General features: G+C 40.4%; 1 protein-coding gene across 1 annotated transcript in view; it reads left to right on the top strand.

Annotated features, from left to right (window-relative positions):
• The window catches only part of Adamts5 (ADAM metallopeptidase with thrombospondin type 1 motif, 5), a 46,572-nt gene extending 20,435 nt beyond the window's left edge, over positions 1-26,137 (top strand). The window contains exons 3-8 of the mRNA NM_198761.2: positions 3,569-3,736; positions 17,292-17,575; positions 18,797-18,980; positions 19,315-19,490; positions 21,301-21,476; positions 24,889-26,137. Of these exons, the coding sequence (NP_942056.2) occupies positions 3,569-3,736; positions 17,292-17,575; positions 18,797-18,980; positions 19,315-19,490; positions 21,301-21,476; positions 24,889-25,456 (1,556 nt within the window). The 3' untranslated portion in view covers positions 25,457-26,137. The remainder of the gene's footprint in view (positions 1-3,568; positions 3,737-17,291; positions 17,576-18,796; positions 18,981-19,314; positions 19,491-21,300; positions 21,477-24,888) is intronic.
• Positions 26,138-26,534: the final 397 nt, after the last annotated feature.

Below are 26,534 nucleotides of genomic sequence, written 5' to 3'. Positions count from 1 at the left end.
CTTTTCCTGAGTGCACATTTTTCTAACTCCAGATTTATTGAAAGAAGGTGAGAGAATCTTTAAATCTGTATTTGGAAGAGCAAAGGTGACAATCATTGAACAATCTGACACACATTTGCAGGCATATGAAGAAGGGTATTGGCCAAACTGCTCTAACGGTTTTTTTTTTCATCTTTGTACTCTCCAAGGCAATTGTTTGCCTTATGGAAGACTTGGGTCTTTAATGTGACCATTCAGAGTGAGTGGCCTCATCTTGTTCATTAGTTTGGGTACCCTATTTGAATAAGGGAGCTCCCTCAAAATTTCTATAAACTTTCCAATTGTCTTGAATGCACCCTACTCTTCTATTCCAATATTCTGACTCCTAAGAGAAAAAGACATTTCCACAGCTGCAAGGGAAAGGATGACCTCTCTCCATGGGTCTGGAGATCGCATGCCCTTTTTACCGCTAACAACTTATCCCTGTACAAGGTTCACTGTCCTGTTGCTCTGAAAGCTCGTCAGAAAACACTGCAAGGAGAACAACTACTGTCAGTCTTGTGAACATTGACCCTGTCACTTCAGCAGATTCTTCTTGCCTTGCGGCCTTGGGGCCTCTAGGTCATGAATACCCAGAAGCCATCTGTTGTTTATTGTAAAGATCTTTCTAGTGATTTCCAAGATAACTTCCTCTGAAGAAGCAGTTATCTGAAGAATTAAAAATCCATCCTTGTCAACCAGATCTACACATATTCTGTGTCCCCTTCACAGCTCTTTGAAAATTCAGGGTTGTCAGTTGTGACGTTTTAGTCTCAAATTTCCTAGAATCTGTAAATGCAATGTCGTGCTCCGTCATTTGCCACGTGAGTGCCTTGTACATCTGTGTGTAACTTATCATTCCTGTTCTTAACGGTGCTGACAAGTTGCAGACTGACATCAAATGTCTTAGCATCACTAACTGGAGACACAGACCTTAAGTGTACACTGTGTTTGCTGTTTGTGGCCTTCAGTGTGTGTGTCACTTTGTCCCTGAAGAGCATCCAACACCCCTCATATTGATCTTCCTTTTCAAGCTCTGCCCAGTCAGAGCAGAAGTCACACGGGTCTCAGATGGGACTTGCCCGGTTCCAGCTACTCTGCAGCTGGCCACCTGTTTCTGGTGAACTTCACTGCTCTTCTGGAATCACAACTTTCCCACCCTCAAGAGAACGTGCTTTCCTCACCCAGGGAGCTAACTGATTTCTCTCTAGATAGAATTGAGTATTTGCCATTAAAAGACAGTCTCCTAGCAGTGTTTCTGATGGATTTGAGGAGTCTTACACAGTGAACATTGCCTTTAACTTGTAGCAGAGCTGAAACTAAGATTTTCTCATGCTCAGATCATCAAGCATTTCTGGTTGAACTTGTTTATATGTGTCTTTGGTAGCAATTAAATTAGATAGCTAAACGTAGGGATCTTAAAAATCCCAGTGTGATATAAAATAATATGCTAAATGATTTATCAAATTATTCCACAACTTTTGCCTGGTTGGCATAATTTAAAAATTTAAGTTTATAGACGTTACCACTGGGTATGACAAAGACAAAAGCAAGACACTTTTCTTCAGACCCTCGAGGTGAATTTGGTGCTTGCCATGCATACTGTATTTTAAACCATAAATTAAAACTATGCCCTCTCAATGAAGTGAAAATCCCTTGAGGCAATAGTAAAAATACCTTTGGAAAGTGCTATTCATGTCAATTTGGAAGGAAAGATCCTGGTTCCATTAAACATGGGTGAATACCTCAGACAATATAGTGCAAAAGGCACATATTGTTACATTTAAAACATGGAGTTGACTAAATATCCTGTGACAGAGATTTCACTGGGCGCCCTTCCCTCTTTCTCTTCTCATGACATAATTCAAAACCCCAGTATGAAGCTTCCAAGCACACTCCGCTGTATTGGCTGTTAAAGATACCTTGGAGAAGTCCAGGGACTGGAGGGTGAATTCTCAACAAGTGCTGGATAGATTGAGTAATTTTGAGTAATCTTGATAATATGTTTTATGTGCATCATGACATTCTGTTTTAAAAATCTCTGCATACCACTCAGAAATCAGAGACGCCCTTGCCAATCTTGTTTCCCATGTCACTGGGGACACACCTGACAAACCGTAATTCATACTCATGCTATTTGATCAATTTCATCATGAGTTGCAATGGAGAGGCTTTTCAGAGAAACTTTGCCCAGTCAATTCTGTAAATGTTGTTGAAGTCAACAAGCAAATAAATGGCATAAATATCTGGAGAATTGGAAGGTCACTGAACCATAGTCACTTCATTTCAAGCACAAGAGCAGTCAGCTGCATGGTGAATAATTTTGTTATGAGGTGTCAGTGATTTAACAAGTTGGCCCAAAGTAGCTGGAATGTGGTGTGAGAGATTTCATCTCTGTTGGGCTGTGCTGCTCTGCACTGACTGGACTCCTGATCACATGGCCAACATTCCTGTATATTCCTGATTATAAGAATCTCGGGGAAAAGCGACCAGTCTGTTAAACTGTCTTTTCCAAAATATCGGGGGATGTTGTATGATTCTGAAAACTTTGGCGAAATAACTAGATACTTGAAGTTTTTGAAGCAAATTTTAGATTTATAGAAGAAACTCCATGTACCTCCTAGAGTACAGAAAAATTGATATCAAGAAACAAGAAGCAATTTACTCAGATTATAAAGATCTGTGGATATTGATACTCTGAGAATTGGTTCCTGAACAGACGAATACCTTAGAGCCACTACTTATCTTCCTGGAGCCCATTGCTTCACTTTTCTTTAGTACTTCAGAACAACTATGTCGAATTTTTTTATCCAAAATACAACAGAGATGAGCAGAGTTTCAAGGTAGTTCCTTTATGAGACTAGTATCTAGCTGTGGTTCACTAAAAACTATAATAAACAGAAACAAAAAGAGGGCTGGTATTTCATACAGCAAGAAATCCACTTTAGTTACTTCTCTTTGTCTTGGTTTGGTTTTTTTTTTTTTTTTTTTTTTTTTTTTTTTGTCTTTTGGGTCATCTCCAAAAACTACTTAAATACTTGAAAAAGAAAACAGAAGTCACTAACATCCAAAAAGCATCTACTGTTTGCGTCTTGACTAGCATTGAGTCAGATACAGAGGTTTCAGCAGTAGGTGCCCTTTGATCTGCTGGGGTTTGTAGTTGATCAGAGAAGGCAGAATCCTAACAACAAAACTAATATGTGGTGAGACCGTGACATAATCTCACAGAAGCCTCCCAAATTCATGATTCTAAATAAGGTTTTACATGTCAGTGAGTGTATGTGAACCAGATGGACTTTGGGATTATCTACTTCTTCATTTATTTTCCTAATTTTCACCCAAATGTTCACCCAAAGCAACTACTTTATAGCAGCATACAGCTTTCATATGCAGGGGAATCAGTCTGGATACATAGACTGTTAAACTCACTTTTCATTAGGTGCAAAATGTGCTAAAGAACTTGTTAGGTAGAAAAAGAAACTCAGAATATTCTGTAATTAGAAATCCTGTTCTTCCTTCTGTCATTTGCACTTTCTCTTTTCTCCTTTAGGACATCTACTTGGCCTCTCTCACGACGATTCCAAATTCTGTGAAGAGAACTTTGGTTCTACAGAAGACAAGCGTTTAATGTCTTCAATCCTTACCAGCATTGATGCATCCAAGCCCTGGTCCAAATGCACTTCAGCCACGATCACAGAATTTCTGGATGACGGTCATGGTATGTAGCTTTCTGGACAACATAGGCTCAGCAAAACAAGTTCAGATTCTTAGGAGCTTTACACCATGCCTCATGATGACCTCATGATGCTCAGCTCATCCTGTGAGACAATGGTTACTGGGAGAGTGTCAGAAAAGAAGCAAGCAAATTGATTTTCTCTTGGCATGCAATGCCAGCATTCTTGGTGGCATTACAGCTATGGTATTTTTGCTGTTGACTTAAAAAGTTCAAAAGAGAAAGAGTGTGGGAGACCACACAGAAGGTCTAGCAGTGGGAGCCCCGAGAGTCTGGCTTTTATTTCCTCTTACACCACTAAGTTCCTGTGAGAACATTAGCAGACATGTTGTTTTGCATGTTACTAAGATGACTCTCAGAATTATTTGTTGCATATCTATCATAGGGCATTGGCTAAGGTGTAGGATGTGATTCTACTGGATACCCTTTAGAGCAACATACAAACAGGAAAGGTAGCTCTCTATGTATTCACCTACTAGAAAAATTTGATCTCATCCTAGCATCAGAATCTCCTGGAAGTGGAATAAAAACTACAGAACAAAAATAGTCATCCCATGGTGGGAAAATACCCCAAGAACTTCAAAGGAAAATTGCTGGCTTTCTCCCTTTCAGGCATTTCAAGAGCATAGCATACTTTATTAAACTCCGTAAGAGTAGGATTAGTGCTGTAAGTCATATGAAAGTACAGAGGAAGTCACAATTTCTAGGAATAATAAATTCTGCTCCCTAAGTACTCTTCGAAACAAGCTGCTGCAAATTTCCTCTCGTCCTTTAATGTTTTTTAAATAGTTTTTTTCATCTTTATTGGATATTTTATTCATTTACATTTCAAATGTTATTCCCTTTCCAGGCTCTTCCCTCTCACGTCCCCCTCCCCCTGCTTCTATGAGCATGCTCCCCTTCCCAGCCACCCAGACCCACCTCACTGTCCTAGCATTCCCCTACCCTGGGGAATCAAGCCTTCACAGGATGGATGGCTTCTCCTATTGCTGCCAGAAAATGTCATCCTCTGCTACATATGCAGCTGGAGCCATGGGTCCCTCCATGTGTACTCTTTGGTTAGTGGTTTAGTCCCTGGGAGCTCCGGGGTGTTGGTTGTTTGGTTGATAGTGTTGTTCTTCCTATGGGGTTGCAAACCCCTTCAGCTCCTTCAGTCTTTTCTCTAATTCCTCCATTGGGGACCCCATCCTCAATTGGATGGTTGGCTGCAAACATCCTCATCTGTGTTGGTATACTGTTTTAACATCATAGAAACACAGCAAGCTGAGCATTCACAGTTTTAAAGAATCCTTGAAAGCATATACTTCCACTTCTTCATCTTTCAGAAAAAAAAATGGCCGTTCTGTTTTCTTTCTGCTCTCCTAAGATCGGTCTCTTTCTGAAACAGGTGGCTATATTTTGGATTTTGAAGATAATAATTTCCATAACATGATCTAATGAGTCATTGCTCAAAGCAGGGACAAGGCAATCAGTAATAACAATCTTTACCCTGAGTTTCAAAAAGTTTTGGTCTATGAACACCTAATCTCTTAATGTGCTATGCATTTTGAACGTCAACAAAACATTGCCAAAACAATCAACAAAATAAATTAATTTCAAACACACAGATGATTGCTACAAAGTATATTTTTATACCACGTAGCCAAGATGTGTTCATTATTCCCTTCACAATTCCCTATATTACTGTTGAACTGATAAAGCCCTTGTGGATACTAGAATTTGCATTTCCTCAAGGCAATCTAGTTCTACCTTGTGTAGAAGTTCTCCTGATATCAGCAGCATGGTAATACAAGCCAGTAAACCTGGCATTCTTCAGGCTGAAGCCAGGATTGGGAAATCTACAACAGCCTTGGATGAAAAGCAAAGCCGTTCCTCAAAAATAGATATAGATAGATAGATAGATAGATAGATAGATAGATAGATAGATAGATAGATAGATGGATGGATGGATGGATGGATGGATGGGTGGGTGGGTGGGTGGGTGGGTGGGTGGGTGGGTGGGTGGGTAGATAGATAGATAGATAGATAGATAGATAGATAGATAGATAGATAGATAGATAGATAGGCAGGCAGGCAGGCAGGCAGGCAGGCAGGCAGACAGACAGACAGACAGACAGACAGACAGATAGATCGATAGATGATCCAACAAATCAACAAATAAACAAACATGTAAATATTTATCAATAAAAATATATCTCATCACAGAAAAGACACTCCCATATCTTAAATACTTAGAAACAATACTAACATGCATAGTCCTTTCACTTAGACTAAATGAAAATGGCAATTCTCTTTAGTTTGGTTATAGCCAAATCCTAGAGTGGATGATCCCCTAGTCATCTTCCTCTCAATGCTGAACACAGAAAGAGTATCTCTCTAGTAGCATCTTAACTATCTACTCCGGATACTATGCTTACTGTTTTAGTTTTTAAGAACTAACAGGAATATTTTATTTTCAAATTATATATTACACATTCCAAAAGGCTTAGCTCAGCCCTGAATCTCTAAGTAATGGATCAAGTTGCTAAGGCAGCAAATTCTTATGGCAAAAGTAGGTCAGCTTTTCACCCTATGCTCGCATTAGCTTGGCTGCAGTGCTGTGGGGAACTTTGTTTCTCTGCCTCTGATTTGAGAATGGTGCCTTTATTTCATGGTTGTGGAACAGGATCTTACTTTCAGGACAACAACTATGCTTCCCACATTGTTTCAGCTTTTAACAATTTTTTTTTGGTATTTTAAAGGCCCTGTTCTTTGATTAGCTTTTAATTTTCATCAAACTCCCCTCCTTTTGCATTCAATTCTGTTCAAATGTGCTTTGGACAGAGAACAGCTGAGAACACAGTTATAGTAGAAACAGATGATTCGTTGGCACTAATTGTCAGAGTCTCCCAGATGTGGATTAAGTAAACAAAGGAATTGCCAGAATTGTTTGAACAACAACAACAACAACAACAACAACAAAAATAATTTCTTACATAATCAAATCTAGATCCTTTCACGTTTGAATATGTTGATTTCTGTTAAGTGGTCTTTCATTTCAACTACAAAAGAAAAATTCTATGTTTCCAATCGCTTATAATGATAAAGGTAACTTCAACCTAAGGAAAGGTGATGTGCGGAAAGGGCCAAGCCATGGATCCTGGTGAGAGATCACACTAGCCTAGTGATTTTGATTTAAAAATACCTACAAGTCAGTCTAAGTGAAAGTATGGTGGCAGGAACTGGCAAGCCCTCCTACCCCCTTTTTTGATGATTGGGGCGCTGACATTTGAATTGCAAACATAGAGAATCAAGAAAAAACCCCAAGCCTAAGAAGACATACACACAAGCTCACAGGTACTTTTTTCTCAGGAAGCCAATGACTTGACCACTGGCCAAACCTGAGGTCATGCTTTAATGACTTCATTTGACAAGAAGGAGGTAAGAAAATCAGGAAATTGCCCACCTAAACCCAAAAATCAAACCAAAACAGAAACAACAATAAGACATACAAGCAAACCATGTAGTGACCTAGTACCATGTCCCTACATATCAACAATAAGAGATCTACCCATCATGCTAATGTAATTCTTGACAGACCTATAGACACTGGCCAGATACAGCGATTTATACAGAGAGAAGAGGAAATTTACTTTCATGAAATTTACTCAGGAAAGTTACACTGTGACACTCAGATAAAGGCAGAGAAGAATACCATGTTTAAGTAACTACTGTCACAAAGCATGTCCAGTGTTTTCATGGTGCCTAAAGATCTGGAAACGCAGTTGATGTGACGTTACCTCCTTCCTACTTGCTCCTCCAGCACTGTTAAAGCAAAGAGAAGTTAGAGTCAAATTCAACTCAAAGCATTTGATTTATTTTTTAAATTATTAGCCATAAGTAGCTGGACATTTGTAGCACTCTACCACTGCCAGATTTGATTCATTAGTACTGAGTGTTTCCTGATTTAGGTCCAAGGAGAAATGTGCAGTGGTTCGGATATGGCTGGGAAGCCAAAGTGCACACTCCTCAGTAACTGTATCTGGAGACTTGTGATTCAGAACAGGAGTAGCCATGCCTCAGGGGACTCCTCCACCCCTGGCTATGGGCTTTGCAGAAATGTTGCAGTGTTTGTACAAGTTAGCTGGCTAGGAAGGCAAGCCTCTGAAATAAGGGTAAGGGCAGGCAGAGAGATTGTGCAAGGGTGGCAGGTTATTGAATTTCCTTTACCAAAGGCTTCCTAACCTTCAGTGAGGTACGGGGAGACGATAGCTTTATTTGCTGCATTTGGAAGTCCTCTGCCAGATGATGAGAGGGACCAAGTGGGTACAACTCAAGAACACCAGCAAACTGAGCTGATAGAGGAAACATATGGCAATTATTGTATTGCTTATTTAAAGAACTAAGGGTATGGCCACTCTGCAGGCACAGAATGTTGGACAGAAAATACTAATGGAAAGCGATATATCTGTATTCTTTGTCAATTTTCAACTGTAGGTGCAGGCATAAAGCCACATTTTGAGGTACTATTAAGAAATTAAAGTCTTTTAGAGGCATATCTTGATTTTTCCATAATAAGTATGCTTTTGTAAAATATGAACAAATAACACACACTCAAGGGCCGTGATGAGCTATGATTTAAAGCATAACCTTACTGTTTTATATGATGATGAGTATATAATGCTACCTCTGGCTGCAGACTCCTAGAATGACTTTAGTCAACATTCTCTGTTCCTTTGGCAACGTTCTAGTTCCTTTATCACTAGACCCAAAATGGCTTCTCAAAGAATGGGAAAATGTACATCTTACTACTAATGACAGTCATCTAAAAGCCCCAAAGAAATCCATGAATATGAAGCAAGAAACAAAATGGGAACAGGAAAAATTTTATGAGGTTCAGATGCCTCTTTGGAATTATTCATTGGGGGTTTTCAAGCTATGGATATTTGGGTCAATGCTCAGTCTTATTCCCGAGTGCTGGAAGAGAAGAAAAAGGAAGAAACAACTATGGTGCTAAAAAAAATAAAATAAGGTAAAATCATTAAAAAAATAATGCTATAATTCTTACTCACCATTGAGGAAAAGAACAGCCTGAGATAACTGAGACTTTTCGGTTTTATTTCCTGGAGCCAAGCTGTAACTTCTGTCATTCACTGGTGGACTGCAGAGACCTGGGGAAAACAACCATATTTTTTCATTCACTCATTCTAAATGACTTTTTGGGGGGTTTTGTTGTTGGCCTTATTCACAATTTTAACCGTATTTGCATGGAAAAAATGTGTATGTCATGTGCATCCATGCCTGCCGACTTTATAAGTATCTGTCTAATATGCACCAAGTGTAACAATGGAAGAAAGGAAAGAGAAAGGGGCACAAAAGGAGGAAAGAAAGAAGGCTCAGTGTGGCAGTCTAGAAGAGAGCAAAGGCCAGATAGAATTTCCAGCTAATAGAAACATTTTAAATATGAAGTAACTAAAAGTTGGGATTGATTAGATAAAGGAAAAGTCAACAGTTGGTTGGATTCCAATAAAGGCAAAGAAATCTAAATACTAAGAGAGTAGTCATTTTCTAGTTCCAGTCTTCCTCCAAACCATATGTGCTTTTCAAAGTGGAAGACATAGATTGGATAATCCATTATTACATCATTTTTAAATACTGTGTACTGTGAATTTCATAGCCAGGCACTGTAATGGTTTTTGTCATTTCCCAGCATAAGGTTTCCATGTGGTAAAGATGCTGGTACTATTTTGTTACAAAAGGAAATCATTACATATAAAAACAAAGTCACTAAGGCACATGCTACAGAGTAAGCAGAAACAAATCTCTATAAAAAAAAATAGCAATAAGTTAATGTCAAGTATTCAAAGAAGAAAATTGTTTTATTTTTAACAAGAAAATGTCATTCCCATGTGACTTCTATAGAAAATGTTATTTTAATTGCACCGAGTTAAGTTTTGTAAAGATGCATTTCATCTTGAAGTATCCTTATCAGAGACTGGTTCCAAATTGCTTGCATTCTACATTCCTCTGCAATCGTCTCCTGAAAAGTAGGGTGGGTGTCAGTGGGAGTTTTCCCAGCTGATACCTTGTTAGGAAGTCTATAGTCTATACTTTTTTAGGGAAAGAAAAACAAAATAAAACAAAACAAAATGTTGTAACAGCAGTTTTGAAGACCTGGAAAGTATTCTCGCTGACTCTGAGATTTGTTGACAAAGAGATTTGTTGACAGCTTTCTAACATCATCAATCTGCTCAGGCTGCTCTGGTTTGCACAGCAGCCGGTTCATGCAGCAATGAAGATAACATTTTTTCCCATAGTTCCAAAGTGCCTGCTCTCCCTCTGTCTCATAAAGAACGCTTAGTGGGGTTTTACTATCATTCTTTCCTATTGACTTGATGTTAATGTTTTTCTTTTAACTTGATGTTTTTCTCCCTAAGTTCACTTTGGCGAGATTCTCCTTTCTAATGCTTTTTCTGGCTGGCCTTAAGAAGTTTTACCTCTTCAAACACTCTGGCTCAGTTAGATGGAAATTTGCTATTTATTCATTTTCATATAATGCTTCTATCACAGATGGACAGATAGGTGTATGTGTTCTCTTTGTAGCAACTTGATTATACAGTTATTAAAAAAATGTTTTCAACACACTCCAAACATGCTGAATAGTTATTTCCTCAGTGTAAGGATTTGAATGTGGAAGAATTTTTGTGGGACAAAAAGGCATTAACTAACATATCTAAACGGTTGATCAGTTCAGTCAAACATAGAAGCAACTATCATTGTTTTGTCTATTTCTGTCCTGTCTTTAATTTTTCAAAAGTAATTCTATCTTCACAGTACCTCGTTGAAAGAAGAAAATAAAAGCATCTCAAAGATCCCGTGAATGAATTAGGGAGAGATTAACTAACTCAGCTATGAGCGCATAAGCATGTGATATCTCACCAGGATTAGACTTTAGACCAACTGTTTCTTGAATTAAGCATGTTGTCTATCACTTAAAGGATCTATTCATGTGTCAGCCTCTCAGAAAGAAGATAAGACATCTTCTATAGGTCTGACAGAGACAAAATGGTATGCCTCAATGGTGGCAGCCCCTGAACACAAAACCCTAATAACTGTGTAACATTGGGTAACACACTGACAGTTTATATTTCTTGGCTTATCGCTAAGATGAATCAAAAAGTCAACCTCCTGGGATAATCATGTGAATTAAATATATGTAATATATGAAAAGAACCACGAACGTATAGCAAGTGTTAGTTGTTACTGCTATTACAATCATTGTGATAATTGTATAATCAAGTGGAGTTATAATCACTAAAATCACAGAAGTCAGTGGGTTTCCATGAGAGTATTCAATAAAGAGAATTATTTCAGCTCACTAGGCCAGGCTTCTTAGGGGAACATTTTGAGTAAAAAGAAGCTTCTGTGAATTCTCCATAGCATCCCACCACCTCCATGTATGCAATGCAGTAAGGCCCCAACTGCTTTTAACTGTCATTCTAGACACTCAACGAGCCCACGATAAGCCAGTTTAAGAGAAATAGGAAGGTAAATGATACATTAGAATGTCTCTGGTCCAACTTACCCAAGATTCCTGCTTTGTATCACTACTTTATCCTAGAGATCTTGAAAGTCTTTTAATATACATTTTACCAGCCTGTGAGAAGTACTTATTTAGTCTCTCTTTCACTTTACTGGGATCATAAGGAGTAGAACAGGACACACCCCAGTTTTTATTCTTGACAACTTCTATGCACCTCAAACATTCTAGACATTCAGTAAGTATTTATTCAATGAGTGCAAGGATGAATAATGACCTTGGATGTCATTAAGTCTTGGTGACTATGGGTCGGGTTATGGACATGTGAGGAAGAAGTGAATTAACACTGCTGAGTGGAGTGTCACCAATGAGCTATGGCTCAAAGCTGTAAATGGCATAGTTACTAGGAAGCTCCCCATTAGAGTTCCCCCAAGCCCCTCCTCATTCCCTCAGTGAAGTCTTACAACTACTACAAAATAGTCATAGAGAACAGTAGCCCTGCTCTGTACCTACAGCCTTACATCCACAATCACAGACAGTTTCGGAGTGAACCCCTCTAAGACAATTCTAGAATCCAAAGAGATGGCCAGCCCTGCCTACTGCATCTACAAGGGAACCCGTCTACAGATTTGTAGGTTTGCCTTTTTATTATTATTATTATTATTATTATTATTATTATTATTATTAACGAGTATTTCTTATATACATTTCGAGTGTTATTCCCTTTCCCGGTTTCTGGGCAATCATCCCCCTCCCACCTCCCTTTTTTATGGGTGTTCCCCTCCCCATCCTCCCCCCTTGTTGCCCTACCCCCAACAATCTAGTTCACTGGGGGTTCAGTCTTAGCAGGACCAAGGGCTTCCCCTTCCACTGGTGCTCTTACTAGGATATTCATTGCTACCTATGAGGTCAGAGTCCACAGTCAGTCCATGTATAGTTTTTAGGTAGTGGCTTAGTCCCTGGAAGCTCTGGATGCTTGGCATTGTTGTACATATGGGGTCTCGAGCCCCTTCAAGCTCTTCCAGTTCTTTCTCTGATTCCTTCAATGGGGGCCCTATTCTCAGTTCAGTGGTTTGCTGCTGGCATATGCCTCTGTGTTTGCTGTATTCTGGCTGTGTCTCTCAGGAGAGATCTACATCCGGCTCCTGTCGGCCTGCACTTCTTTGCTTCATCCATCTTGTCTAATTGGATGGCTGTATATGCTGGGCCACATGTGGGGCAGGCTCTGAATGGGTGTTCCTTCTGTGTCTGTTTTAATCTTTGCCTTTCTCTTCCCTGCCAAGGGTATTGTTCCCCTTTTAAAGAAGGGGTGAAGCATTCACATTTTGATCATCCGTCTTGAGTTTCATTTGCTCTAGGCATCTAAGGTAATTCAAGCATTTGGGCCAATAGCCACTTATCAATGAGTGCATATCATGTGTGTTTTTCTGTGATTGGGTTACCTCACTCAGGATGATATTTTCCAGTTCCGACCATTTGCCTACAAATTTCATAAAGTCATTGTTTTTGATAGCTGAGTAATATTCCATTGTGTAGATGTACCACATTTTCTGTGTCCATTCCTCTGTTGAAGGGCATCTGGGTTCTTTCCAGCTTCTGGCTATTATAAATAAGGCTGCAATGAACATAATGGAGCACGTGTCTTTTTTATATGTTGGGGCATCTTTTGGGTATATGCCCAAGAGAGGTATAGCTGGATCCTCAGGCAGTTCAATGTCCAATTTTCTGAGGAACCTCCAGACTGATTTCCAGAATGGTTGTACCAGTCTGCAATCCCACCAACAATGGAGGAGTGTTCCTCTTTCTCCGCATCCTCGCCAACATCTGCTGTCACGTGAGTTTTTGATCTTAGCCATTCTCACTGGTGTGAGGTGAAATCTCAGGGTTGTTTTGATTTGCATTTCCCTTATGACTAAGGATGTTGAACATATCTTTAGGTGTTTCTCAGTCATTCGGCATTCCTCAGCTGTGAATTCTTTGTTTAGCTCTGAACCCCATTTTTTAATAGGGTTATTTGTTTCCCGGCGGTCTAACTTCTTGAGTTCTTTGTATATTTTGGATATAAGGCCTCTATCTGTTGTAGGATTGGTAAAGATCTTTTCCCAATCTGTTGGTTGCCGTTTTGTCCTAACCACAGTGTCCTTTGCCTTACAGAAGCTTTGCAGTTTCATGAGATCCCATTTGTCGATTCTTGATCTTAGACCTTTAATGACTGCTTCTATTTCCTTAGGAGTTATGGGGTTGTTTAACTGGTTTATCTGTTCCTGATTTAGCTTCGGTACCTGGTATCTGTCTAGGAAATTGTCCATTTCCTGCAGATTTTCAAGTTTTGTTGAATATAGGCTTTTATAGTAAGATCTGATGATTTTTTGAATTTCCTCTGAATCTGTAGTTATGTCTCCCTTTTCATTTCTGATTTTGTTAATTTGGACACACTCTCTGTGTCCTCTGGTTAGTCTGGCTAAGGGTTTATCTATCTTGTTGATTTTCTCAAAGAACCAACTTTTGGTTCTGTTGATTCTTTCTATGGTCCTTTTTGTTTCTACTTGGTTGATTTCAGCTCTGAGTTTGATTATTTCCTGCCTTCTACTCATCCTGGGTGTATTTGCTTCTTTTTGTTCTAGAGCTTTTAGGTGTGCTGTCAAGCTGCTGACATATGCTCTTTCCTCTTCCTTTCTGCACACACTCAGCGCTATGAGTTTTCCTCTTAGCACAGCTTTCATTGTGTCCCATAAGTTTGGGTATGTTGTACCTTCATTTTCATTAAATTCTAAAAAGTCTTTAATTTCTTTCTTCATTTCTTCCTTGACCAGGTTATCATTGAGTAGAGCATTGTTCAATTTACACATATATGTGGGCATTCTTCCCTTATTGTTACTGAAGACCAGTTTTAGGCCGTGGTGGTCCGATAGCACTCATGGGATTATTTCTATCCTTCTGTATCTGTTGAGGCCCATTTTTTGACCAATTATATGGTCAGTTTTGGAGAAAGTACCATGAGTTGCTGAGAAGAAGGTATATCCTTTTGCTTTAGGGTAGAATGTTCCATAAAGATCTGTTAAGTCCATTTGGCTCATGACTTCTCTTAGTCTGTCTACGTCTCTGTTTAATTTCTGTTTCCATGATCTGTCCATTGGTGAGAGTGGGGTGTTGAAGTCTCCTACTATTATTGTGTGAGGTGCAATGTGTGTTTTGAGCTTTAGTAAGGTTTCTTTTATGTATGTAGGTGCCCTTGTATTTGGGGCATAGATACTTAGGATTGAGAGTTCATCTTGGTGGATTTTTCCTTTGATGAATATGAAGTGTCCTTCCTTATCTTTTTTGATGAATTTTAGTTGAAAATTGATTTTATTTGATATTAGAATGGCTACTCCAGCTTGCTTCTTCTGACCATTTGCTTGGAAAGTTGTTTTCCAGCCTTTCACTCTGAGGTAGTGGTTGTCTTTGTCTCTGAGTGTTTCCTGTAGGCAGCAGAATGCAGAGTCCTCATTGCGTATCCATTTTGCTAATCTATGTCTTTTTATTGGGGAGTTGAGGCCATTGATGTTGAGAGATATTAAGGAATAGTGATTATTGCTTCCTGTTATATTCATATTTGGATGTGAGGCTATGTTTGTGTGCTTTTCTTCTCTTTGTTTTATTGCCAAGACGATTAGTTTCTTGCTTCTTCTAGGGTATAGCTTGCCTCCTTATGTTGGGCTTTACCATTTATTATCCTTTGTAGTGCTGGATTTGTAGAAAGATATTGTGTAAATTTGGTTTTGTCATGGAATATCTTGGTTTCTCCATCTATGTTAATTGAGAGTTTTGCAGGATACAGTAACCTGGGCTGGCATTTGTGTTCTCTTAGGTTCTGTATGACATCTGTCCAGGATCTTCTGGCTTTCATAGTTTCTGGCGAAAAGTCTGGTGTGATTCTGATAGGTCTGCCTTTATATGTTACTTGACCTTTTTCCCTTACTTCTTTTAATATTCTTTCTTTATTTTGTGCGTTTGGTGTTTTGTCAATTATGTGACGGGAGGTGTTTCTTTTCTGGTCCAATCTATTTGGAGTTCTGTAGGCTTCTTGTATGTCTATGGGTATCTCTTTTTTTAGGTTAGGGAAGTTTTCTTCAATGATTTTGTTGAAGATATTTACTGGTCCTTTGAGTTGGGAGTCTTCACTCTCTTCTCTACCTATTATCCTTAGGTTTGATCTTCTCATTGAGTCCTGGATTTCCTGTATGTTTTGGACCAGTAGCTTTTTCTGCTTTACATTATCTTTGACAGTTGAGTCAATGATTTCTATGGAATCTTCTGCTCCCGAGATTCTCTCTTCCATCTCTTGTATTCTGTTGGTGAAGCTCGTATCTACAGCTCCTTGTCTCTTCTTTTGGTTTTCTATATCCAGGGTTTATAACACAGGTTTCCATGTGTTCTTTCTTGATTGCTTCTATTTCCATTTTTAATTCCTTCAACTGTTTGATTGTGTTTTCCTCGTATTCTTTCAGGGATTTTTGTGATTCCTCTCTGTAGGCTTCTACTTGTTCTTTAAGGGCATTCTTCATGTCTTTCTTGAAGTCCTCCAGCATCATGATCAAATATGATTTTGAAACTAGATTTTGCTTTTCTGGTGTGTTTGGATATTCCGTGTTTGCTTTGGTGGGAGAATTGGGCTCCGATGATGCCATGTAGTCTTGGTTTCTGTTGCTTGGGTTCCTGCGCTTGCCTCTCGCCATCAGATTATCTCTAGTGTTACTTTGTTCTGCTATTTCTGACAGTGGCTAGACTGTCCTATAAGCCTGTGTGTCAGGAGTGCTGTAGACCTGTTTTTCTGTTTTTTTTCAGCCAGTTATGGGGACAGAGTGTTCTGCTTTCGGGCATGTAGTTTTTCCTATCTACAGGTCTTCAGCTGTTCCGTGGGCCTGTGTCTTGAGTTCACCAGGCAGGTCACTTGCAGCAGAAAAGTTGGTCTTACCTGTGGTCCCGAGGCTCAAGTTTGCTCGTGGGGTGTTTTCCTCTGGCGTCAGAGATGTGTGCAGAGTGCCGTCTCTTCTGGTTTCCCAGGCGTGTCTGCCTCTCTGTAGTTTTAGCTCTCCCTCCCATGGGATTTGGGTGCAGAGAACTGTTTATCTGGTCTGTCCTTTCAGGTTCCGGCAGTGTCCCAGGCGCAGGGGTCCTGCCACTCCTGGGCCCTTTCCCACGGGAACCCAGAGGCCGTATACAGTTTCCTCTTGGGCCAGGGATGTGGGCAGGTGGGGGTAGTGTTGGTGGTCTCTTCCGCTCTGCAGCCTCAGGAGTGCCCACCTGACCAGGCGGTGAGGTCTCTCTCCCATGGGGTCTGGGAGCAGAGAGCTGCTGCGGGCCTGTATCCGCGGGTTTGGGACTCCTGCTAACCACCAGAAGTGCCCGGTCCTAGAGGAATTTTGCTTCTGTGTGTCCTGAGTTCACCAGGCAGGTCCCTTGCAGCAGAAAAGTTAGTCTTACCTGTGGTCCCGAGGCTCAAGTTTGCTCGAAGGGTGCTGCCTACGAGCTCTCTGCAGCGGCAGCAACCGGGAAGATCTGTGCTGCCGTTTCCGGGAGCTTCAGTGCACCAGGGTTCCAGATGGCATTTGGTGTTTTCCTCTGGTGTCAGAGATGTGTGCAGAGTGCAGTCTCTTCTGGTTTCCCAGGCGTGTCTGCCTCTCTGTAGGTTTAGCTCTCCCTCCCACGGGATTTCGGTGCAGAGAACTGTTTATCTGGTCTGTCCTTTCAGGTTCCGGCAGTGTCCCAGGCGCAGGGGTCCTGCCACTCCTGGACCCTCCCCCACGGGAACCCAGAGGCCGTATACAGTTTCCTCTTGGGCCAGGGATGTGGGCAGGGGTGGGCAGTGTTGGTGGTCTCTTCAGCTCTGCAGCCTCAGGAGTGCCCACCTGACCAGTCGGTGAGATCTCTCGGTTTGTCCTGTTTTCAGACCTCCTGGGACGTTAATTTTTAGGTCCCCGATTATTACAATTTGAAACCTAAACCCAGGTTGATTCGAAAACTTGATTATTCTTTTAGGTAACTGTTTACTAGATGTACCACGGAAGCAGATTCTGGGCCCCGAGGAACTCCCAGGACAGACCTATGATGCCACCCAGCAGTGCAACTTGACATTTGGGCCTGAATATTCTGTGTGCCCTGGCATGGATGTCTGTGCACGGCTGTGGTGTGCTGTGGTGCGCCAAGGCCAAATGGTGTGTCTGACCAAGAAGTTGCCTGCCGTGGAGGGCACTCCCTGTGGGAAAGGAAGAATCTGCCTGCAAGGCAAATGTGTGGACAAAACTAAGAAAAAATATTACTCGGTAAGTGGTTTTCTTGTCAACTAAAGCCTAGAGACCCAACATAGGAAGTGCTTTTCCAGGCATACATGGTCGTTATGATCATAGGGCTTTACTTCCCAGTTAAAAGATGTTGTCCTTCAATAATCTATTAAACTTCATCTCCAATCCACAGCAGCCCTGCCTGCAACCAAACAAAGGAAAACACGCAACAAGCAGGGATTTCTTGGTCAATTTCTTGGTTTTTCACAAGTAAATCCAGATTGACAAATTTCACAAATAATATGAAATTGGCGCTCAATGTGGAGCCTCTGTGGTGCTTTTTGGAGGCTCGCTTTTGACATCCTCTTCCTAAAGTTATGAGACTGTGTCTACTGATCAGTAAGGAACCAGTGGTGGAGTGGATGCTATGATTCTCACTCATCTCTTGTAAGATCTCATATCTTTTTCTCAACAGAAAACGTATGTAATATTAGGAGCTATGGCGCCCTAGAGGCTCTCCCCAAGAATATGTGCACAATGCCTATGTCTTGTCAAATATCCTGACACAGGTGACCAGAAACTTATATTTCCTAGTCAAAATAGTTCATATTATCACACCTAACATGGTCTCTTAGATTCCTCCTGCAGTGTCTCCATAGGAAAGAAACCAAGAGTTTGGTACCTAGGCTTGTCTTTCCACACAGAAAGCACAAGGTCTGAGCACAAAGGCTGAGGGTGCCTTGCACTGTCTGTCACATCTAATTGGGAATTTAGCCAAGCCCAGCTCAGATGCATCCATGGATGAAGCGGAGTCTCTCATACACAGAATGTGTGATGTCAACAACTGGACCTCAGAACTCAAGGACTAAATAGAAAGAAATAGATGTAAATGCCCAGCATCAGACAAAGGTTTCAGCATGATGCGTTTTTCATTATTAGTCCAGGATGAAAGTACAAAGAAAGTTAGCAATTACCTGTGTTTAAGAACAGGAGTGCTACAGTATCAGAAGGCAGGAAATAAAATACCCCAAGAAAACAGGATGTAATCCTGGACATGGGCTCCTTACTTAGGGTGACACTTCAGCTCCTGCGCTGCTAGAAATGAGGTCCCGAATAAAGATGAGTTGCTTAGCCTTGGAAATGGGCTGCAAACCCTTAATTGACTCATATGCAGCCACTGGGATGATAGATGCGAGTGACTGGAATATACAAGTGGGACGTTTTTCCAAAGAGAGTCAAAATATCTTCTGCTTTCTATTTCAGACATCAAGCCATGGAAATTGGGGGTCCTGGGGCCCCTGGGGTCAGTGTTCTCGCTCTTGCGGGGGAGGAGTACAGTTTGCCTACCGCCATTGCAATAACCCCGCACCTCGAAACAGTGGCCGCTACTGCACAGGGAAGAGGGCCATATACCGTTCCTGCAGTGTCATACCCTGCCCACCTAACGGTAGGTATGCTGCTCTCAGATATCAGTAACCACACGGGTCATGCATTATCCCTATTTTCGTAGAAACAAACAAGAAATGCTGGAGAGTAGCTTTAATCTCATTCTGGATAGAGGCACTCATTTGTAAGTTGCTACCCAATATGGAGGTGGGTTTTAGTTTATTGTCCCAGACAGCAGTGTCTCCGAGAGACTGGGAGACAACACTTCTGTTTTCAATTCTGTTTATATGAAGGTACTTTAAACACTAGTGCAACAGGAGTTCTTAGAAACAGAAATCATTAACATTTTACCTTAAACTTAACAAGGTATAAATGTCAAACGTTTTGTTTCCTAGGCAAATCTTTCCGCCACGAGCAGTGTGAAGCCAAAAATGGCTATCAGTCCGATGCAAAAGGAGTCAAAACATTTGTAGAATGGGTTCCCAAATACGCAGGTGTCCTGCCGGCAGACGTGTGCAAGCTTACGTGCAGAGCTAAGGGCACTGGCTATTACGTGGTCTTTTCTCCAAAGGTAACTACCTCTCTAAATCTGGGACAGTGGGCATTTTGGGCAGAGGCTACTTCACAAAATAAATTCTGTAAATGCTGAATGTATGCAGTCATTGTTTGCAGGACGGTTAGGTTCGGGAAGGTTTTGTTTTGATCTCTAGCATTTCTGTATTTTCAAACTTTTTAAACAATGGTCTAAAGACATTTTACCAGAACAAATATATGTTTTAAAAATGAATTTTTGAAAGGTGCAGTTCAATGTCTGGGACATAAAATTATACTATCAACTTCAAAGTAACCTGGAAAAGAATATGCATTTTTCCAGACAAATCTTGTGAGAGGACTGTTCGGAAGAAAGATTTCTATTTTCCAACTATTTACTTAAGAATTTATGCGTTCAATCTGAAAGATAGGTTTTAAGTTGGTTATCTTAAAGTAAGTCTTAGACCCTCACCATGAAGCAAATTCCTTCTAGTCACATTTCAAGATGTGTATGTGGTTTTTCCTTGTTTTTCACAGGTAAACATTTTTTAAAATACTAAAGGGATTTTTCATTATTTCTTGTATTATGCAGCAATTAATAACACCATTTATCTAATTTTTAAACATATGATGTGTTTAAAAACACCTCTGAAATCAGCCTTCAGCCGTAGCTGTGTCTCTACATCACTGAAAAATCTACAGATCACTGAAAATTCAGCCAGTATCCAATCCGTGTGTATTTTGATATATCAAATATATTTAGTTGTGAAGTAATACATTTTCCTTAAAATATTACATAGAAGTAAAAACAGAGAGCTAAAGCTATAACTAGGAAGAGAATTATTAACCCTTGGAGGGACATTCTACTTCAGTTTACAAGCAAACACCCAGACACACATACCCACATATCCAAAAGAGCCACATGCATGCAAATTGAAAATGCATTTGACACGTGTATGAATATGAATGCATACAAGCACACCACAGCTTCTTCTGTGCTGTGCTTTAAACGGCTTTGGAACAACATGTCCTGTTTCCTTAACTCCGAACCAAGTATTCATTCTATTTCATCCCTTTTCAGAAACACCCCTTGCCAGGATCTGTTTTTGGCATGAATATGACTTTACTTTGATGCCTGGAAGTTCAACATAGAACAACTACAACAGGTTTCAAATAAGTCTAAGTTTTTGAATTTGCTGCTAAACTAACAGTTACACAACAAAGAATCCTTTGTATTCTTAAGCTTTCTAGTGTTCAGAGCTCTACAGAAGCAATAGTCTTCCACAAAGTCTAAAAAACCTTTTCACCAAGGTAAAAGGGCAAGATGACACAGTGAGACTGAGTCGTGAATACAAAAGTGGAAATCAGTAACTTGAATCACCAGATTTATTTTGCAAGAAGTTTAAGAGAGAAAATATATAACCAGACCTTCCCAATAAAAATACATCATGCGTGTTCTAGAATCTTCTAGAAACTAAATGGTTGATTGCTTTTTGATGGATTAGTTTTTAAGATTTATTTAGTTTTTATAATCATGTCTGTGTGTGTGCATATATGCTGGTATGTGCACACAAGAGCCCGGTGCCTGGAAAGGCTAAAGCACTGGATCCCCTCCCCCTGGAGTTGGGGTTACAGGTTGAAATGAATCACCTTACGAGAGTCCTAGCAACTGAGGCTGGGTCTTCTACAAGAGCAGTATCTGTTCTTAACCAAGGAGCCAGGTATTGCCTTATTTCTCAGTGTACAATTTATGACAATAACATTTCAGAAGTTACAACTTTCTCCTTAAGTCAAGGAACCAGTTCCTTGAGCCCAGATATCCCTATTGCTGATAACGTTGTCCGACGCAGGTTACAGATGGGACAGAATGTAGACCCTACAGCAACTCCGTGTGTGTCCGAGGGAGGTGCGTGAGAACGGGGTGTGACGGCATCATCGGCTCAAAGCTACAGTATGACAAGTGTGGAGTGTGTGGAGGGGATAACTCCAGTTGTACAAAGATTATTGGAACCTTCAATAAAAAAAGGTAACATGGCGGCACCTTCAAACTCCTGTGAATTAAATAAGGGTTTAGACTCCTGCGAAGCTGATGCAGGGCACCCATTATTCATTGTGTCTTTGCAGGAGTTTAATGCTAAGTGAACAATGCATTCCCCATAGGAGCAGGGGAGGAGAAGAACTGAATAGGGCTCTGTGGATGACAGAAACTTTAAATGTCTCTAGAAGCAGATAAACTATGACAACAATCACGGAGGGAGAATTTAGGATTAGAGAGCAAATGGAAAATGTGGGCACTGCTCTGCAAAGTAGGACCCAGCAGAGCTGCATGTTCTAAAGCCTCCCATGAGGATGCGTGATTGGCCTTCTCTTGGTTTTATGATATTTTTAAGTTTTATTTTATGTGTATGGGTGCTTTGTCTGCCCGTGCCTCTGTGCACCATTTGCTTGCCTGCCGCTGGAGGAGGCCAGAAGAGGGCATCTGTTCTCCAGAATTGAAGGTATACAAAGTTGTGAGACACCATGTGGGTGCTGGGCACTGAACCCGCGCCCTCTGGAACATGCACAGTGCTCTTAACTGAGCCACCCTCATTTGGCTCCTTCTACCCTGTTTTTAATTTGTTCTATGAATATTTCATACATGTATATGATGTATTTTGGTCATACTGGCACCCGGTCTTCCAGGTTCCACTGCACACCATTATGATCCCTTCCCAACTTCAAGTTTCCTCCCTTTCCATGGCTTTCATTGTTTTGGCTTTTTTTGTTGTTGGGGTTTTTTTTTGGCGCGGGGTGTTGTTGTTTGGATTTTTTGTTTTGTTTTGTTTTGTTTTGTTTGAAACGGTTTTGGTGTGCAGACCAGAGAAACCTTGAACCCTTGAACGTCTGGTCATCACCTTGCCTCTGTGCTGGTGCCACATGTAAGATGCCACTCCTGGCTCCCTTTACTGTGTTCATAGCAAACAATTTCACACTAGACAGTGTGATTTTCTTCAGAAAACATTTCTCCATGCAAAATGTAAATTAATCAAGGGGCTGTGACAACAGTCCCATTTTATAGGGAATGATCTTGTTTCTGTCCACTCCATAAGGACAGACATACGGAAATGTCTCCTGTTTCCATACTTTTGATTTAAACACATGAGACCACTAATTATAGCTTCTGGAATCAAATATATAACACTATTGTCCAAAGGATGCTTGACTTAACTAAAGGACCAGCCAGGCGTCTCCCATGCTAAGTACATAGGTGAAGTGTGCCTGTATGCTACATGCATCCTATTTTGTTTTCTTCAAATTGTCAACAATCTGCTGATGATAAATACATACTATTAACCTTCCTAAATATTGACATTGGAACCATTTGAACATAATGTGCCACCACACCAACTCTGAGGAGACAGTTACGTTTTATATCTTTTCACATTTAAAATGTGCAAAACAGCTTACAGACTATCACCTCAAACTTTTGTTGTACAAATGAGGAAGCTAAAACTTGAAAGTTTAAGACTTATATAATTCACCATAGTGGGTGAATGCCAAAACAGAGCAGAGGCTATATCTGAGTTTAAGGGTATGAGGGACATTCTGCGATATGAGAAAGGAGAGGAAGAGAGAGGTAGAAAGAGGGCAGACAAAAAGGAGGGAAAGGGGGAAAGGAAGATAATGAGGGAGAGAGGAAGGACATTAGAAAAAGAACAAAAAAGTGGTATAGAAGGAAGATGGTAGAGGGAGATGGAACGTGGCTGAGAAACAGGAATCTCATGTTTATGGTAGTACCTCACCAATCATAAGTGTGTGCTGTTCTACAAGAAGCTAAAAGCTAGTTTGCAAAGTGGTAAATGCAACGCTTAGGTTTTCTGAATGTGTAACTACTTGTGCTCTTGAAGTCACATTCAGTGAGGAAGAAATTCACGGTGAAGAGAACTGACATGAAGGAAATCCCTTCCCGCATCAGTCATATTTTATAACAGTTAAATTTAGATCCTAGGCCTGGCTTTTAAACCCAGCACCAACAATCTCGAGTTCTGTAATATACTTGTTTAACCTATTCTCGTTTTCTATTCTTTGGTGGAAAGTGTGACATCATCTCCAACAGTCATTCCGACTTTGAAGCCCGTGTAGGATTGTGTGTTGTCTACCAGTTTTAGAGACTACCATGAAATTGAGGAACAAGGCCTTTAAAGATGATAGATCCAGATAGACAGAATCAGCACTACCTCAAGGAACTGTGCCCTCCCCACCACTTGGAGATTCTGACACATGTGAGAGAGACACTAGATTTCAGACACAGGACTTCCTTTGAAAATAAGCTTCCTTTCAGGAGTTATGAACTTAGATTTTTAACATATCATCTTGAACCTAGGAAGAATTAGAAATTACACAACGCAATCTGGCAACAGTCAGTCAATATGCACATTCAATGCTATATCTATTTAAATAACTGAGAATATTTGAAGACATATTAACTAAGAATATATCTTTAAGCTTTATTATGGCCTCTCATAAAAGCAAATATTTTTGGCAAAAAGATGAACCCTTCCTGTCGGTATAGTGTCCCAGGACTTAATTAGCATTTGTGCTAGAGTTCAACAATGTGTGTGAACATTAGAGACATTTGTTCCTCCTGTATCTTTCGAGACTGTCTTATTGTTTTACCCAATAAAACCCCTCAATCAATTTATCATATTGTCCAGTGAAAAGGAAACATTCAAAGAGTCATAAGGTCTTAAAATCATTTTTTCCATTGAACAATAGTAAGTAAGCATGATCTAGTGACAAAATTTTGCCATTCATTTAACTTCTCGCCCCAGAAATATCTAGTAAGGCTTCTAGAGGCAGAGCCTCAGTTTGTCCTAATACCAGTTCAACAAGCAACTAAGCCTGCCCTCGCCAGTAAGTCTGAACATTGGAACAATATAAAGAACTAAGCATGCCCCCTGTAGCCCACATTGGCAAAGGTTTGCCAGACCCAGCACACAGGATTAGGGCTCACTAAAATATTTGCTAGTGAGTCCAATATCACAATCTAAAAACATTGAGTGTCTCTATGAGAGTAACTAGGACAGACTTGGCTGTTTATACTCATGTGTAGCCTACCTGGTGACTGAAAGCATAAAATGTCTTTGTAAATGTGTTACACGTGTGCAAGTGTGACACAAATAAAGATAAAATGGTCATATAAATCACTAAACCTATTTTTAAAATAAGCTCGGGTTGCCAGCATAAAATGTAATTCCGTACAGCGATTTTATTTTGCCTTATGAAAAGGTTTAAAGCCAATTTAAACTTAAGCTCTTAAATACATTAAAGCTTTGTGTTGAGATGATGGAAAACTTTAGAAAAATTCTACTTGTTTATCCACGTATAGGCCTACACTAATTCTATCTCACTACCCTGTTCTTTTTCCCTTTCTTTCACGTGGACATCCCTGCCTACAGCAAGGGTTATACTGACGTTGTGAGGATCCCTGAAGGAGCAACCCACATAAAAGTCCGACAGTTCAAAGCCAAAGACCAGACTAGATTCACTGCTTACTTAGCCCTAAAGAAGAAAACTGGCGAGTACCTTATCAACGGCAAGTACATGATCTCCACTTCAGAGACCATCATCGACATCAATGGTACCGTCATGAACTACAGTGGGTGGAGTCACAGAGATGATTTTTTACATGGGATGGGCTATTCAGCCACAAAGGAAATTCTGATTGTGCAGATCCTTGCAACAGACCCAACTAAAGCATTAGACGTCCGTTACAGCTTTTTTGTTCCCAAGAAGACCACTCAAAAAGTGAATTCCGTCATTAGCCACAGCAGCAACAAAGTGGGACTACACTCCCCGCAGCTACAGTGGGTGACAGGCCCCTGGCTGGCCTGCTCTAGGACCTGTGACACAGGCTGGCACACCAGGACCGTGCAGTGCCAGGATGGAAACAGGAAATTAGCTAAGGGATGCATTCTCTCTCAGAGGCCTTCTGCGTTTAAGCAATGTTTGCTCAAGAAATGTTAGCCTGTGGTTTAGTCTAACGCACAAAAATAACCGGGAGGTCATCACAGACGCACTTGTGGGGAAGACAAGGCCTACCCAAAGCACAGAAAGTCATGCCCTCATGTCCCCTGTCACCGTGAGTCGAATTATGGGCAGAATCTGCTCTCTGCGACCAAAAGAATGACTCTATTTGGTGCAATGAAGGTGACCTTGGGATAACAGAAAACATGGGAGTTATGGAACATCCCTGGGCCTACACAAAGGAGGCACACAATGATGAATGTAGAAGCGGGGACATCTGAAGATGGCAGAGAAGTCTTGTCACCTACCTCTTATAGAATGTCTTCAAAGGCACCGTGATCATGGTCATCCGTGACACTCAGCTTATCTTTACTGTCTGTAAATGCATCTGCCCTTGGTATGTCACTTTATAAACTTGGTCCTATTAATATATACATATGTGTATGTATATATGTATATGTACATATATATACACATATATGTATATATACACATATATATACATATATATATATATTGCTACAACAAAATATTTGACCAAAGTAGGCCTACAGCTATTTCAACTAATAGTTTCCAGAAAGAGCTGTGGAAGATTTACTGGAAATTAAGAACTTGCTGCTGTTAAATAAGACTTTGTATATTTCTGGTCTGCAGGAGATAACATTTTAGTTAGAAAAAAAAGGAAAAAAAAGAAAAAAACATTTGACAGCAAGCACCTTCTGTGAAGTTCTAAAAAGGGAAAGGACCTCTGTGTGTGTGTGTGTGTGTGTGTGTGTGTGTGTGTGTGTGTGTGTGTGTGTGTGTGTGTGTGTGTGTGGTCATTTAAACACATACTCAGTTCTATGGACTCTAAATTTCGACCGTCTGTATGTTTTTTTCAGGCAGCCAGCCAGCCAAGCTATTGTATCATTGGGTTGTCGAAATCACATTTTCCTATGTATATGTGATCAATGTCCAAGGGTCTAAAAATTACTTTGCTTGTATTGGAATTTAAAAGAAACTCTAATATGTCACTGTGTTTTCAATTTATATTTCCACAACCGCTTCCTTTTCTATGGCTCCCGGCCTCGTATCTCAC

The sequence above is a fragment of the Rattus norvegicus genome, chromosome 11 (assembly GCF_036323735.1).
Source record: "Rattus norvegicus strain BN/NHsdMcwi chromosome 11, GRCr8, whole genome shotgun sequence".
Classification (NCBI taxonomy): domain Eukaryota; kingdom Metazoa; phylum Chordata; class Mammalia; order Rodentia; family Muridae; genus Rattus; species Rattus norvegicus.
This window is presented reverse-complemented; position numbering and strand designations above follow the sequence as displayed.